The 15000-nt window shown below is 38.5% G+C and overlaps 2 protein-coding genes across 3 annotated transcripts in view; one reads left to right on the top strand and one right to left on the bottom strand.

Moving 5' to 3' along the window:
* The window catches only part of LOC143749355 (leucine-rich repeat-containing protein 27-like), a 12642-nt gene extending 7085 nt beyond the window's left edge, over positions 1–5557 (bottom strand). Inside the window, exons 1-3 of one of the 2 annotated variants that reach the window (XM_077241881.1) lie at positions 5373–5557; positions 3789–3919; positions 391–449 (exon numbers count right to left, since the gene is read on the bottom strand). In XM_077241881.1, coding sequence (XP_077097996.1) covers positions 391–449; positions 3789–3919; positions 5373–5489 — 307 coding nt within the window. In that variant the 5' untranslated portion in view covers positions 5490–5557. The remainder of the gene's footprint in view (positions 1–390; positions 450–3788; positions 3920–5372) is intronic. The other variant, XM_077241882.1, reaches the window with a different exon arrangement.
* A 1404-nt stretch (positions 5558–6961) lies between these two features.
* Positions 6962–15000, top strand: part of stk32c (serine/threonine kinase 32C) — a 90306-nt gene continuing 82267 nt past the window's right edge. Inside the window, exon 1 of the mRNA XM_077241887.1 lies at positions 6962–7232. Coding sequence (XP_077098002.1) covers positions 7151–7232 — 82 coding nt within the window. The 5' untranslated portion in view covers positions 6962–7150. The remainder of the gene's footprint in view (positions 7233–15000) is intronic.

Below are 15000 nucleotides of genomic sequence, written 5' to 3' on the forward strand. Positions count from 1 at the left end.
CACTATGTTTGGGTTTGTCCATATTTGACCCAAAAATTGGGTAAAAACAACCCAGCATTTTTTAGTGCACCTTGGATTCTGTTTCAGAGTTTGTGTTCTCGAGCAAACACTGTTGTTGTAGAAATGAACGGCCAGAACACATTAAAAGTTTCTTTTTTCTGTTAGAGCGATGTGTGTTAGCGGCCGCTAAGTTAATAACTAATGATCTCTGCGACGGAAGTGAATCAATCAAAACTAACTTTATCTGGACAATAACTTTATTCTAGATCTGCTGTAAAGCCTGAACAATCTCTGTTACTGTAATCTCCTGTTATCACTGTAAAGCTGCTGTGAAACATCTATTGTTAAAGCGCTGTATAAATGAAGGAGACTCGACTTGACTTGACGTACCCAGCTCCGGGGGAAGCGCTGTGATCGGGTTTCCCTCCAAGAGTAACGTCTTCAAGCACCTTAAACACAAGAGTTGATAAAACATGCACAAATATCTAATATCTTAAGAATAATTGCCCTAATCTTGATTTAGGAATTCTCTTTTTGTGTATTGTAGCGCTTAGAGTCTAATGTGCTTTTCTTATGGTGCGTTCACACCGGACTCGAATAGCGCGTCAGAACCGAGTGATTTCAATGTTAAGTCAATGCAAAGACGCCTTACAAGCGTAAAAAATTCCTGCGGCGCGAATGAGGCGTAGAGCGCGGCGCGGTAGACGCGAATTCGCCTCATTCGCCCGTCAAGTTCGCGCGAATGGCGCGAATTAAGCGTCTGGCGCGTTAAGCGCGTTACGCGCGAATGATTTAGTCAGTGCTATTTGTGCATTCACGCGTCTGACGCGAATTCGCGTCTGCCGCCCGAGTTGAAAAATCTGAACTTCTGCGTCAATTCGCTCCGCGTTAACCAATCCGGAGCCTAGCTGCATGCTGTTGTCACGTGGTTAAGTATCTGGAGGCTTCAATAAATTATTTTGTAATATGACTGGTTCTAATGCACAACAAAGCAAATATTTTATCACATAAAACTTGATTTCAATATATGAGACATATTCACTTTGTATTGAATGCTATTTATTCCATATCTAGATATATGAAATATTATTATAATGTAAAGACAACCAACATACTGCATAAGTTCGTGTCTGGACAGTGTTGTTCGAGAGAGAGAGAAAAATCACAGGACAGATTAATCACTTTTGGAGGCTGGCTCCATTTATCATCAAAACAAAAACAAATGACAGATTAGGGGGATGGGGGCGAGGGTGATCCTCGCTCCGATACGGGACAACAGGTCATCAAGCTGGGCGCGGGACAGGCGGAAGTACCGCTGAAAGCCGCCGTCATCCAGGCGCAGCTCCTGGAGCGAGCCAATGGTGAAACTCGCCACACTGGGTTCGCCTTCGAAGGGTCTGATGGACACAAATACGGCGACGATTACCCCTACGCCGCCGTTCTGCTCTCCAGAGCAAATACAGAGCGGTGACTCTCTCGATGAATGCTCGATCAACATAAAAAAGATGGCCTCCAACGGGTTTCGATTCTGACGCGCGTAAAAACAAACGTTTGAAGCGAAATTTACGCGCGTCAGAATCGAAACCCGTTGGCGGCCATCTTTTTTATGTGGATCGTCAGTTTCACTCTTGACACGCGAAGTAACACAAAGTGGTCAAGCGTCAAACTAGACACGGTAGACGCGAATTTGACGCGCTATTCGCGTCCGGTGTGAATGCACAGTTAGACTCAAAGCGCTACAATACACAAAAAGAGAATAACAACAATAAATAAAATACAATAAAAACAAGCACATTCAGTTGCAGTAAGAAGCTCTAAAAAGGTGTGTCTTTAAAGAGTTCTTAAGACAGTCCAATGAGAGTCTGTAATGTGAAATGAGCACGTGTCATGTGCTCTCCTGTCGATTGTCTAGCCCCGCCCATCGTTTCCTGATTATTGATTCATTAGTCCCACCTGTCCTCCATCGTTACCTTCTTTTGTTTGCTTCCCTTTTTACTCCCCCTGTGTTAACAGTCTTGTGCTGGTTTGTTGTGTATGTTCCCTCGTAGGCCTGTGGCGATAACCGCGCTACTGATTAGCCAACCGCAGAGGAATGCTACCGCGACATTCGCATGTTTTCTTTTTTCATAAGCCTATACCCTTCTTGTTTTAAACTTCGTGCCATGTGTATTGAATGTTAAATAAGTTAATAATGATAACAAGACTGTTTATCATGGTGATTTGTAAAGAGGCTTCGTGGATTTGCACTTAAGCCTAAACAGACAGTGAATGAGAGATCGACTGAGCGCGTGCGATTACCTGCGTCTGTCTTTGTCATAGATTCATAGATTCGTGAAAAGGTTGCCGTGACCAAGGAACGCGAAATATTTTTCATATCACCCTTTTAACGTTTAAGGGTATTTACCGTGAATGGCGTCAGCATCAACAGCGTGAGGAAGCCGCGAGAAAAAAATTCAAGGAGTCACGCATTGAAAATGCCATTGGTCACAATTTAAGTGAAGCATCAGCATCAGTGTTACACATGTGACGCATTGCTGGTCAGCTGAGCCTTGAAAAGTGGAGCTCAAAGTTAACAATAATTAACACCTTGTTTCATTACATCTATCTTTTAATGAATCAGCGTTTTTGAACGTGTTCGTTGATTGAACGGTTTAATGACTCACTGTTGCCGTAACAATGCGCAGAGACGCTGTTTAGTTTCGGTTACATTGGTTACTTAAAATGTTCTCGTTTTTGTGCATGCTGACCACATCGTAACACTTATTTATATAGCACGAAATAAATCAAAATAAATGAATGGTGATAAAACCGCATATTGAGCCAAAATTAACGGGATATTCCTACCGCGACTGCATGTTTCTTGGTCCAGCTGGAATCCCTTGATGCCTGTCTTGTTTTCCCCCACGGGGTAGTTTTTGTTTGTATTTTGTTTTATTTTATTACTTAAGTGCACGAACAATGGGTATTTATTGAGTCCTCGCTCCTTTCCTTCAACCCAGACCGTGACAACAGCTTTCCATAGACGTAGTGCTGAGACTGAAAATGCTAGTTCAGACTTTAATATATATCGAATAAATAATGAGTCAATACATCACCAATCTTTCCAAAAAATGTTTTTCTCTTACCCTGATTCACTATGGTACGCCTGTTATAAGTGTTTATATTATATATCTGTCAAGAAAAGTAGCTCCGGCTACTTTTAACCTCTGGAGAATCACAGGTTTTAAACAAACGCTGAACAGAGGAGAGTCTGCTGGAGAAAAGAGAACGAGACCGAGCTCGTAATAAAACAAGAACCAACATCAGCTTGGCTTTAGCAGACGGAGAGAACTGGGGGGTTTGTAAATGTTGTAAAAGCGTTGCGGAGATGATGGTGTTTTATTACTCAACAGGAGAGAAAGGTGTTTTATTGAACAGAGAAACTCATATGTGTCTCTCTAACAGAGTTCACTGTAAAGCATTATCTGTTGTGAAGATCATTTCATTATGCTTGTTGCGCTGGAGTTTATTCTCAAGGAAGTAGCGTTTCTATTAATGGGTAAAACGACAGTAACGTCTTCTAGTCAGTTTGAGATTGTCCATCTCCATATGTTTTATGGGACATATTCATCCAAGGCACAACTAAAACCCTAAAACAATGTTCTTCCACAAAATGCATGCAGTTTTGTTTTTAACCACTAGAGGGACTAGAGCGTTTTTAAGGAGCGCGTGTTTAACGTACATTTGAAAAACAGTGTAACGGAACTATTTAACACTGATTATTCCTTTAAAACGCTAGTTTGACTCACATGTGCTGTCCGACAGCGGCTGGAAGAGCTGAGATCTGATTATTCCTCACATCCAACCAGAGCAGAGACGGTAAACTGCTGAAGAAGCGCTCCGGGAGCCCGCAGATCTCATTACCCTCCAGATACAGGCTCTACAACACAGTTAGCCAACACAATCTCATAAAAATGCGAAACTACAGCACGAATTGTATTTATTGTGCAATTTGTAGGCTATGCAAAAAAATTATTTTGACGTGCATATGATACGCAGTAACCCCTTGGGTACACTGCAAAAATGCTTTTCTTACTTAGTATTTTTGTCTTGTTTAGAGTCCAAATATAAAAAAAAAATCTTAAATCAAGATGCATTTTCTAAAGTAGTGAAATGCCATAAGATATTATGTCTTGTTTTCTGGGGGAAAAGTGACTTATCTGCCAAAATGATCTGCCAATGGAGTAAGAAAAATAATCGTGTTTCTGTTTGAATTAAGAGTATTTGCCTTAGCCTACCCCATTGACAGATCATTTTGCCTGTTTGAAGAAAAAACTCACTTAATTTGGATTAAATCCCCCGGAAAACAAGAATTACAATCTTATGGCATTTTACTCATTTTTTTGAATTTTTTGATATTTGGACTGGAAACAAGACAAAAATACTAATTAAGAAAAGCATTTTTGGCAGTGTAGGATTAGTGGTGTGGAGTAGGTATTACACGCCATAAATTACACATCATATGCACGGAAAAACTATTTTTTGCATACAATTGCACGATAAATACAATTCGTGCTATAGTTACGCACTTTCATGAGATAGAACTGTACCGGAAATGACGTTTGATGCGATCAGACTGAAGGAGTGCATCGATCACTCGTGGTAAATATTTCTGGAATATGATTTTCCAAGAGATCATTTATAAAAAAGCTTGGCTGCTTCCTTTTCGATTTTGTATAGCTAACAAAACTCGGGAATTACATTTGAAAATACTTCATAATATTTTTAGTAATTATACTTTATCTAAATGTATGGATATTGATCAAAATTGCTCATTTTGTTCAGATCAGCCAGAAAAAATTCGGTGTTATTACCATTCGAAAAAAATCTGGGAAGACTTATCTACAAGTTCAACAGAATTCTGGTTATAATTGTGAAATAAAATCCAAAGATGTTATTACATATTTTGAATCAAAAGCTGCTTCTGTTAATTTTATGATGAACCATATGATATTATTTGATCATTTTTATATTCATAAAAGTAAAATAAATAATTCTAAACCTTGTCTGAAGGTCTTTATGACTGCTTTTCATTTGTGTATTGAGTCTCTCCAATGTAATACAGTAATAACAAAAAATGTAGAGATACAATCTTATACGCTAAAGAGTTGAAGCTCATTGAAATTTGAAAATATATGCTGTCTTTATTTAAGTACTAATTAAGGATTTATTTGTTTATTTTCTTCATTTCTATTTAAATCAATAGTATTATATTGCCTGTTGTTTTGCTTTTTCTTTTCTTTTCTTATGTATTGTAAACCTGATTTCTTTTAAGTTACTATCTTTTTGGATGTCTTGTTATAGTTGTTAATGTTTTATATCTTTAAAATCACCTGTAGATGCGTCATCTGTAACACAGAATCTGAGATGTTCTTCAGTCCTCTTCTGCGCATGTGCAGCATCACTGCTCTTTCTGCACAGTCGAGGCTCTCGTGATCATAATCGATCATATTCCTGTTGAAAGGTTATGGCGTAGGCTAATATTTGCATCTGACTGTCAGATGGGATGTTGTGAGCCGTTGCTATGGTCACCATAGCGCATGAAAGCGAAACCACTACGGTGAGCGTCGAAGGACAAACATCCAAACGCGTTTGAAATAAACAGAGAAGGAATGTTAAATAATTTATCGGTGAAACAGCAAAGTACAGTTATTTAAACCAAAACATAAAACTAAAAATGAAAGAAAATACCCCATAATGCAGTAATTGTCAATAGAATAGGTCTATATGAAGCATTTATTCTGACTAAATGTTTGGCCATGTAACAAAATGCATAAATGTGGTAAAGCATAATTACCTGGTTTTATTAATGTCAAAAATATTAGGCTGTATTATAAAGAACGAAAACAATCTCATCTTTGTGAAGTTATTTTTTTTTTACGATCAGCAGGGTTATTATACTAGTTAACTAAAACTATAAAAACATTGTATATACCTGAAATAATATATATATATTTTTTACAGTGTAGTTGCCAGGACAACATTTCTACCAAAAAACAGAACAACTACATTTTAACATTTTAAACAACTACAAAATTACTAAAATAACAAAATGACTAACTTTTACCTAAAATGGAAAAGAAAATATCAAAATACAAACAAATTAAATATTAACAAAAACTGTAATAGTATCTCAATTATAAGAAAAAACGTATGTGATTACGTTCAGGCCGAAATTACAGTGTTTTAGGGGCATTTACACGACACCTTTTTTCAACTAAAAACTGAAAACTTTTTATGTGCTTTGGTCGTTCACTTACACGACAACAGCGATTTGGCGACCTGAAACAAAACCTTTTGAAAATGGGTTTCAAAGTGCACGTTTTAATAAACGATACTGTTATCGTCTATGTGTATAAAGTACAAAAACGCAAATCTGTGAAAACGGTGACGTCATGCGCATGCGTGTTGAGTCTGTATAGGCATTTAGTGTTTCTTTTCAAAGTGACATCGCCATCCACTGGCCTGACTACAGAATACAGGGTTTATAGTCGTTTTCACGACGGGGACGTTGTCATCTGTATGTGAAAAACCCAAAGGAAAAACTGTTCCGTTTTTAGTACATCATTGTCATGTTAACATACCCCTAGTGTCTTAAATATTATTTTCTCTTTTATTGAAAACTTCTGTTGCACCTGGCGCACATTGGTAAGTAACCTGAGAAAAAACAAACTGTTAAGACATCTTAGCTGTTAAAGAGGATACTTGATGTATAGCTACTTTATTGATTTTTTGACAGGCTACAAAATGCAGAATTGTGATCTTCATTTTTTTATAGATTCAAGTGTTTTGTATGACTCTGCATCGCCCTATTGTTATTGCAAAAAAAACAAACAAACAAAAAAACATCACAAGAAGAAAAAAAACCTGACAAAACCATTTGTACAGTTCAGTGTCGCGCGCGCGCGCGCGCGCACGTGTCTCGCGCAGGGGAGGTTCATATAAACGCGCCGGCGCTGAAGCTCATGTTCAGTTCCAGTCTGTGTGTGTGTGAGTGTGTGTGTGATCTCTGGAGCAGATCCTCGGTGTTCCTCACTCACAGATGCTCGTGTTGTAGAGCATCAGCAGCATCAGGTTCAGTCGCGCTGAAAGGAATGAGATCAGAGCATCAATGTTTCACTGGGGAAAGTGGAAGAAGAGGATGGGAGCGAACAGTTCATCCAAGAGACCCGTGTTCGACGACAAAGAGGATGGTGAGAGCTCAAACTGCACATTATAACACTCACAACATCTCCAGACCTCATGTGCACTCGCAACATGCCGTTATTAAACACTGATTATGACTTTTAAGCAGTTCATTTAGATGCAGTGTTTCTGATGTAAAGGCGGTGAGAAGCATCTGATTGACAGATGAGCTTTTAGGTGTTTGCTGGATGCTTGCTTTCGTGTACAGTGTCATCTGTACACTGCAAAAATGCTTTTCTTACTTAGTATTTTTGTCATGTTTCCTGTCCAAAATATCAAAAAAATATTAAATCAAGATGCATTTACTTATCGTGAAATGGCATAAGATTTTTTGTCTTGTTTTCCGGGGGAATTAATTAAAATTAAGTGAGGAGTTGGTTAAAAAATGCAAAATTATCTGTCAATGGGGTGAGAGAAATAATCTTGTTTCGTTAAAATTAACATTATTTTTCTAACCCCATTGACAGATAATTTTGCTTGTTTTAAGCCAAAACTCACTTAATTTGGATTAATTCCCCCGGAAAACAAGACATAAAATCTTATGGCATTTTACTCTTCTAGTAAATGCATCTTGATTTAAGAATTTTTAGATATTTGGACTGGAAACAAGACAAAAATACTAAGAAAAGCATTTTTGCAGTGACTGATTATGAGTTTCAGAATGCAGCTAAATCTATTAATTTCTCATATTTCTTGGTGCATTTATTAATGGTTATTGAAAGTAAAGCATGGGTTATTCTTAATTTAAGTTCACTTTTATTAAATTAATGCTTGCTTTCACCAAAATATGTTTGTTATCTGTAATATATACAGATTATGAGTTTCAGAATGCAGCTACAATCTATATGTATTTATTTCTCATATTTCTTTGTGCATTTATTAATGGTTATTGCTAGGAAATCATGCATTATTCTTCATCTAAGTTCGCTTTAACTGAGTATTGTATGTCAAAAGTGTAGTATGCCGTATATAAATACTGAAGACAGATCATAGCGATTGTTGAAGTAATGTCCAATCTGAGATTTTATGCAATGCAAATGTTCCACTTTTGGTTTTCTGACTCATTAATTGTGTTATATTTCAAATGCAATTCATGCAACAATGTGACTGAGAGATCAGCTACGGTCTGTTTGAACAAAACCTGCCAATTACATCATTTGCTGTTTAATTGGTTAATTAGCGAGGATTATGGAAATCCAGGGGAACTATGGTTGTTGATCAGTTGAATAATGCTGGAACTGAATGTGTTGCATTGAAAGCGGAGACCTGAAGTGTTCTGTAGGGCACGAACGGCAGAAACGAGGTCAGTTCACTGTGCGTTTATGATCATACGGAGCGAGTGTGGAATGACCCATTTAGTTACAGTACTGACTCACACTTACTTCTGTTGCGCAACATCACTGCGCTAATCAATGTGGACGTAATTACAGCTGTGTGCGGGTCGTGTTGTAGACATGTTGTAGTCGTGTTGGGTCGGGTCGTGTTGAGTCATGTTGGGTCGTGTTGAGTTGGGTTGTGTTGAGTTGGGTTGTGTCGTGTTGTGTTGTGCTGTGTTGAGTTCAGTCGTGTTGAGTTCAGTCGTGTTGAGTTCAGTTGAGTCGAGTCGTGTTGAGTCGTGTTGAGTTGAGTCGTGTTGAGTTGAGTCGTGTTGAGTTGAGTCGTGTTGAGTTGAGTCGTGTTGAGTTGAGTCGTGTTGAGTTGAGTCGTGTTGAGTTGAGTCGTGTTGAGTTGAGTCGTGTTGAGTTGAGTCGTGTTGAGTTGAGTCGTGTTGAGTTGAGTCGTGTTGAGTTGAGTCGTGTTGAGTTGAGTCGTGTTGAGTTGAGTCGTGTTGAGTTGAGTCGTGTTGAGTTGAGTCGTGTTGAGTTGAGTCGTGTTGAGTTGAGTCGTGTTGAGTTGAGTCGTGTTGAGTTGAGTCGTGTTGAGTTGAGTCGTGTTGAGTTGAGTCGTGTTGAGTTGAGTCGTGTTGAGTTGAGTCGTGTTGAGTTGAGTCGTGTTGAGTTGAGTCGTGTTGAGTTGAGTCGTGTTGAGTTGAGTCGTGTTGAGTTGAGTCGTGTTGAGTTGAGTCGTGTTGAGTTGAGTCGTGTTGTGCTGTGTTGAGTCGTGTTGAGTTGGGTCGTGTTGAGTTGAGTCGTGTTGAGTTGAGTCGTGTTGAGTTGAGTCGTGTTGAGTTGAGTCGTGTTGAGTTGAGTCGTGTTGAGTTGAGTCGTGTTGAGTTGAGTCGTGTTGAGTTGAGTCGTGTTGAGTTGAGTCGTGTTGAGTTGAGTCGTGTTGAGTTCAGTTGAGTCGAGTCGTGTTGAGTCGTGTTGAGTTGAGTCGTGTTGAGTTGAGTCGTGTTGAGTCGTGTTGAGTTGAGTCGTGTTGAGTTGTGTTGAGTTGAGTCGTGTTGAGTTGAGTCGTGTTGAGTTGAGTCGTGTTGAGTTGAGTCGTGTTGAGTTGAGTCGTGTTGAGTTGAGTCGTGTTGAGTTGAGTCGTGTTGAGTTGAGTCGTGTTGAGTTGATATGTGTTGAGTTGGGTCGTGTTGTGTCGTGTTGAGTCGTGTTGAGTCGTGTTGAGTCGTGTTGAGTCGTGTTGAGTCGTGTTGAGTCGTGTTGAGTCGTGTTGAGTCGTGTTGAGTCGTGTTGAGTCGTGTTGAGTCGTGTTGAGTCGTGTTGAGTTGAGTCGTGTTGAGTTGAGTCGTGTTGAGTTGAGTCGTGTTGAGTTGAGTCGTGTTGAGTTGAGTCGTGTTGATTTGAGTCGTGTTGATTTGAGTCGTGTTGATTTGAGTCGTGTTGAGTTGGGTCGTGTTGAGTTGGGTCGTGTTGATTTGAGTCGTGTTGATTTGAGTCGTGTTGATTTGAGTCGTGTTGATTTGATTCGTGTTGATTTGATTCGTGTTGATTTGAGTCGTGTTGAGTCGTGTTGATTTGAGTCGTGTTGATTTGATTCGTGTTGATTTGATTCGTGTTGAGTTGAGTCGTGTTGAGTCGTGTTGATTTGAGTCGTGTTGATTTGAGTCGTGTTGATTTGAGTCGTGTTGATTTGAGTCGTGTTGATTCGTGTTGATTTGAGTCGTGTTGAGTTGGGTCGTGTTGATTTGAGTCGTGTTGATTTGAGTCGTGTTGATTTGAGTCGTGTTGATTTGAGTCGTGTTGATTTGAGTCGTGTTGATTTGAGTCGTGTTGATTTGAGTCGTGTTGATTTGATTCGTGTTGATTTGATTCGTGTTGATTTGAGTCGTGTTGAGTCGTGTTGATTTGAGTCGTGTTGATTTGATTCGTGTTGATTTGATTCGTGTTGAGTTGAGTCGTGTTGAGTCGTGTTGATTTGAGTCGTGTTGATTTGAGTCGTGTTGATTTGAGTCGTGTTGATTTGAGTCGTGTTGATTTGAGTCGTGTTGATTTGAGTCGTGTTGATTTGAGTCGTGTTGAGTTGGGTCGTGTTGTGTTGAGTTGTGTTGTGCTGTGTTGAATTGTGTTGAGTTGATATGTGTTGAGTTCGGTCGTGTTGTGTTGTGCTGTGTTGAATTGTGTTGAGTTGAGTCGTGCTGAATCGATTTGTGTCGTGTTGAGTTCAGTCGTGTCGAGTTGGGTTGTGTTGGGTCGTGTTGAGTTGTGTTGTGCCGAGTTGAGTCGAGCTGGGCCCTGTTGAGTTGAGCTGGGTCGTGTTGAGTCGTGTCGTGTTGGGTTGTGTTGAGTTCAGTTGTGCTGTATTGATTTGTTTATTTCAGTCGGGTCGTGTTGAGTCGGGTCGTGTTGAGTCGGGTCGTGTTGAGTCGGGTCGTGTTGAGTCGGGTCGTGTTGAGTCGACCTGGGTCGTGTTGAGTCGACCTGGGTCGTGTTGAGTCGACCTGGGTCGTGTTGAGTTGGGTCGTGTTGGGTTGTGTTGAGTTCAGTTGTGCTGTATTGATTTGTTTAGTTGAGTCGGGTCGTGTTGAGTCGGGTCGTGTTGAGTCGGGTCGTGTTGAGTCGGGTCGTGTTGAGTCGACCTGGGTCGTGTTGAGTTGGGTCGTGTTGAGTCGACCTGGGTCGTGTTGAGTTGGGTCGTGTTGAGTTGGGTCGTGTTGAGTCGTGTCGTGTTGGGTTGTGTTGAGTTCAGTTGTGCTGTATTGAATTGTTTAGTTCAGTTTAGTTCAGTTCTGTTGAGTTGTGTCGTGTTGTTTAGTTGTGTCGTGTTGTGTTGTCGAGTTGAGTTGAGTAAACTTCTCTAAAAGTTACAAAGGTTGTCCCAGTAACGTTAATAGAATGTTTAGAGTTCTCTGGTCTCAAACGTTAGCACACAAACATTATTCATACATCGTTCTTGGAGCGTTATTTCTGAAACATTCTATTTGTACTTTCATCTAACATTTTTTAAATGTTGCTTGTTTCAGAACGTTCAGAGAACAATCAAAAGTAACGTTCCCATAATGTTTGCAAAATTGTATGTTTCCTTAACATTCGCTTTACGTTAATAACATTTTCATAACTTAATGGGAATGTAAGCAAAACTTTCTTAGAACATGTTTTTGTTCGCTGAGAGAAATCAAACATAAATGTGTTTGTACAGTCCAGTATATGGAAGTGTATTGTTGAGTGTTTTTGATGTACATTACTTCAGCTGGAAGTGAAAGGAAGGAAATATAGCTAGAAATGTAGAAAAGCACAGTTTGTCATGTTTGATTGATCATAAAGCCGTTTCTGACATCCTTGGCATTTTGAGGTTATTGTGTTGGCTGTACATTCTGCACTGAAACAAAGAAGTAACTTGTAAAAGAATTACAAAGAAACCGCAACACATTGAATTAAACGTGTAAAGACAGAACGTTCTCCAATAATGCTGTATTACAGTGTGTTGATGCGCATCTGTGGAGTTTCGATCATCCGCTATAATAAATCTAATCGATGATAAACGTGTGTTTGATGAATGTTTCTTGAAATCTCCAGGAGGAATTACTGTCAGTCAGAGATCTTCAGGAGAAGATCGTACACTGTACACAATTATCGGGATTTTAACGGTAAAAGACTGTAAAAATGCAACGGTGTAAAACTGTTATAGTTTCCGTACTGTATACGGTGAATAACTGTGATGGATCTAACCGTACTTTTAATATAAATTTACAGTAAATAAATTTGCAGTTTTTGGAAGTGAAAAAGAACAAATTCCCTGCATGACACTTCACATTTGATATATTTTTGAGAAATCTTATTTTTTTCCAATCAATTATGTACATTAGGGTTCTATGTTACATTTAATGGTAAATTAATGTTTATAGCATGTGTCACCATGATGGTGATCAGTGTGTGTTTGAATGACACTGTGCAGCTTGATCGATCATGTGACTCTCATCACCGCTGTGATTGGTGGTTGTCTTATATATTATATAAACTTATATAAACTAATATAATTTATTTTACTGGACAGTTTAAAGCTCATAACCATTAATATTTTGTTGTTACTTGAAGTACTTAGTACTTTTCAGGACAAGTACTGCATGATGCAACATAAACTTAAGGTCATTCCTATTTTATTTGTGTACATTTTAATCCTTAACATTAAAAACACACTCTTTTTTTTACGAATAAAATAACAGTATAAAGGGTTACAAAAAACGGAATTCACAAAAATTAAAACGGAATAAACGGAATTTGGGAAAAAATAAAACTGAATTTGGGAAAAAATAAAACGGTTTAAAAGATAAAAAAAATAAAAAGATTTTATAGGGCCCTCCAATGGTATAAAACAGATATTAGTACTTTAATAAGTCGGTGAATTAACATTATATCAGATCAGTATATCAGATCATATTATATCAGTGTAATGCAGGTTTTTACTGTAAATTTAAGTTAAGTTACCTAAAATGTTTCTACCACATTTGATATATTTATGTTGAAATAACTGTTTCTTCATAGTTTTTTCCAATAAGATATATACATTAGGTTTTAAAGTTACATTTAATGGTAAATTAATGTTTATTGCATTTTCTTTATTTCATGTGTGTCACCATGATGGTGATCAGTGTTTGTGTGAATGACACTGTGCAGCTTCTAGATATTAGTAACTTTCTTGTGGAAAAGCTGTTTGTGATGAGGTTTGATCGAACATGTGACTCTCATCAACGCTGTGATTGGTGGTTGTCAAAGTATTACAATGGTATAAAATAGATATTAGTACTTTAATAGGTCGGTGAATTAACATTATATAGTGCAATGCAGGAAATTTAAGTTACCTAAAATGTTGCTACCGTATTTTTTACGGTAAATTTCTGGCAACCACATCTGCTGTTTTTCACCGTAAAGTTAACAGAATTTTTTGACAGTGTACATTACAGAAAACAGAAGTCCGAACAGACTGAAGGATGAGTTGTACTTTGGTCTCGGGGATTTTTAAAAAGAACAACAGTTTGTCTGCTTTACTGAGATATCAGCCAGGATTATCATGATATGATTATCATACGCACTTCATAATCAGTTCTGTGGGAAAGCAGGAGATCTGATCCGTGTGTGTGTTTGCTGTCCTCCTCCATCAGCAGATTCTCACGCTCCTGATCGTGTGCAGGACTCGGGTTATTCCTCATCATCATCCTCATGAAGGCGTTCACAGGAATCTGACACACACTGGCCCTGATTTTAAACATAAAGTCCAAAAAGAAGATCTTTGTGATTTCTAAAAACTATGAACATAACTTATGTTCTTCTGTAGGCTGATCTTTTTTATATTTTTCATATGTTCATTTGTTAAAATCCTCATGCAGCTAGGGCTGTCGCGATAACCGCAATATTGCAGTACCGCGCTACTGACAGGCCAACCGCAGAGAAGCGCAAGTAACCGCAGCAACCGCGAACCGCGTTTTCTTTTTTCATAAGGCAACCCTTCGTAGTTCGTACCATGTGTATTGAACGTTAAATAAGGGAAATTCCTTCACCGCGACAGCCCTACATGCAGCTCTTTTACATACAATAATTATCAATTAAATTATCAAATGATTTAAATTAAGCACTGTAAATTAATAAAACACCATAAAAGACAATTGTTTAAAAGACAATTAATATTTAGTAGTGCTGTCAAATCAATGAATCGCATCTAACATAAAAGTTTGTGAATTTATAATATATGTGGGTGTATATGTACATACATACATACACACACATACACACACACACACACACACACACACACACACACACACACACACACATACATCTGACGTTCTGAGACAAACTCATTTATGATGGAGGGAAAAAGATCCACATTACAGAAATTTACAGTTTATTACTCATATTTTGCAAACGTATTTTATTATACAAACAAGAGCTGTGTGAAGTTTCTTGAAAATCTTTTTGTGTTGCACAGAAGAAAGAAACTGAGTGTGTTGATGTAGCCTTTACATTTTAGGGTGAATTTTTCCTTTAATTTTTTAATTAAAAAGAAAGCTGCGTCAGTAGAGATGAGCACTTGTACATGCATTCGCAATAATCGTGTAGAGAAACATGCGGAGAGCAGATCCTCACGCTGACCTTGATACTGTCGCCTGAAGCGCAGGGTGAAGAGTCTCTCACACACACACACACACACACACACACACACACACACACACACACACACACGCGCGCAGATATGTTATTGAAATCAAATATGCATGAGTTGAGAATAAACATTTCACATTTGCTTAGTGAGAACGTCATTTGTGTGTGTGTGTGTGTGTGTGTGTGTGTGTGTGTGTGTGTGTGTGTGTGTGTCTGTGTGTATGAATTTGCATGTCCGCTCCTTTAATGAAGGAGGTAAAGACTCAGCTGTGAAACACTTATCAAGCACACAGTC

The sequence above is a fragment of the Siphateles boraxobius genome, unplaced genomic scaffold (genome assembly GCF_051911475.1).
Source record: "Siphateles boraxobius isolate OS27281-9 unplaced genomic scaffold, OSU_SipBor_1 242, whole genome shotgun sequence".
Taxonomy (NCBI): domain Eukaryota; kingdom Metazoa; phylum Chordata; class Actinopteri; order Cypriniformes; family Leuciscidae; genus Siphateles; species Siphateles boraxobius.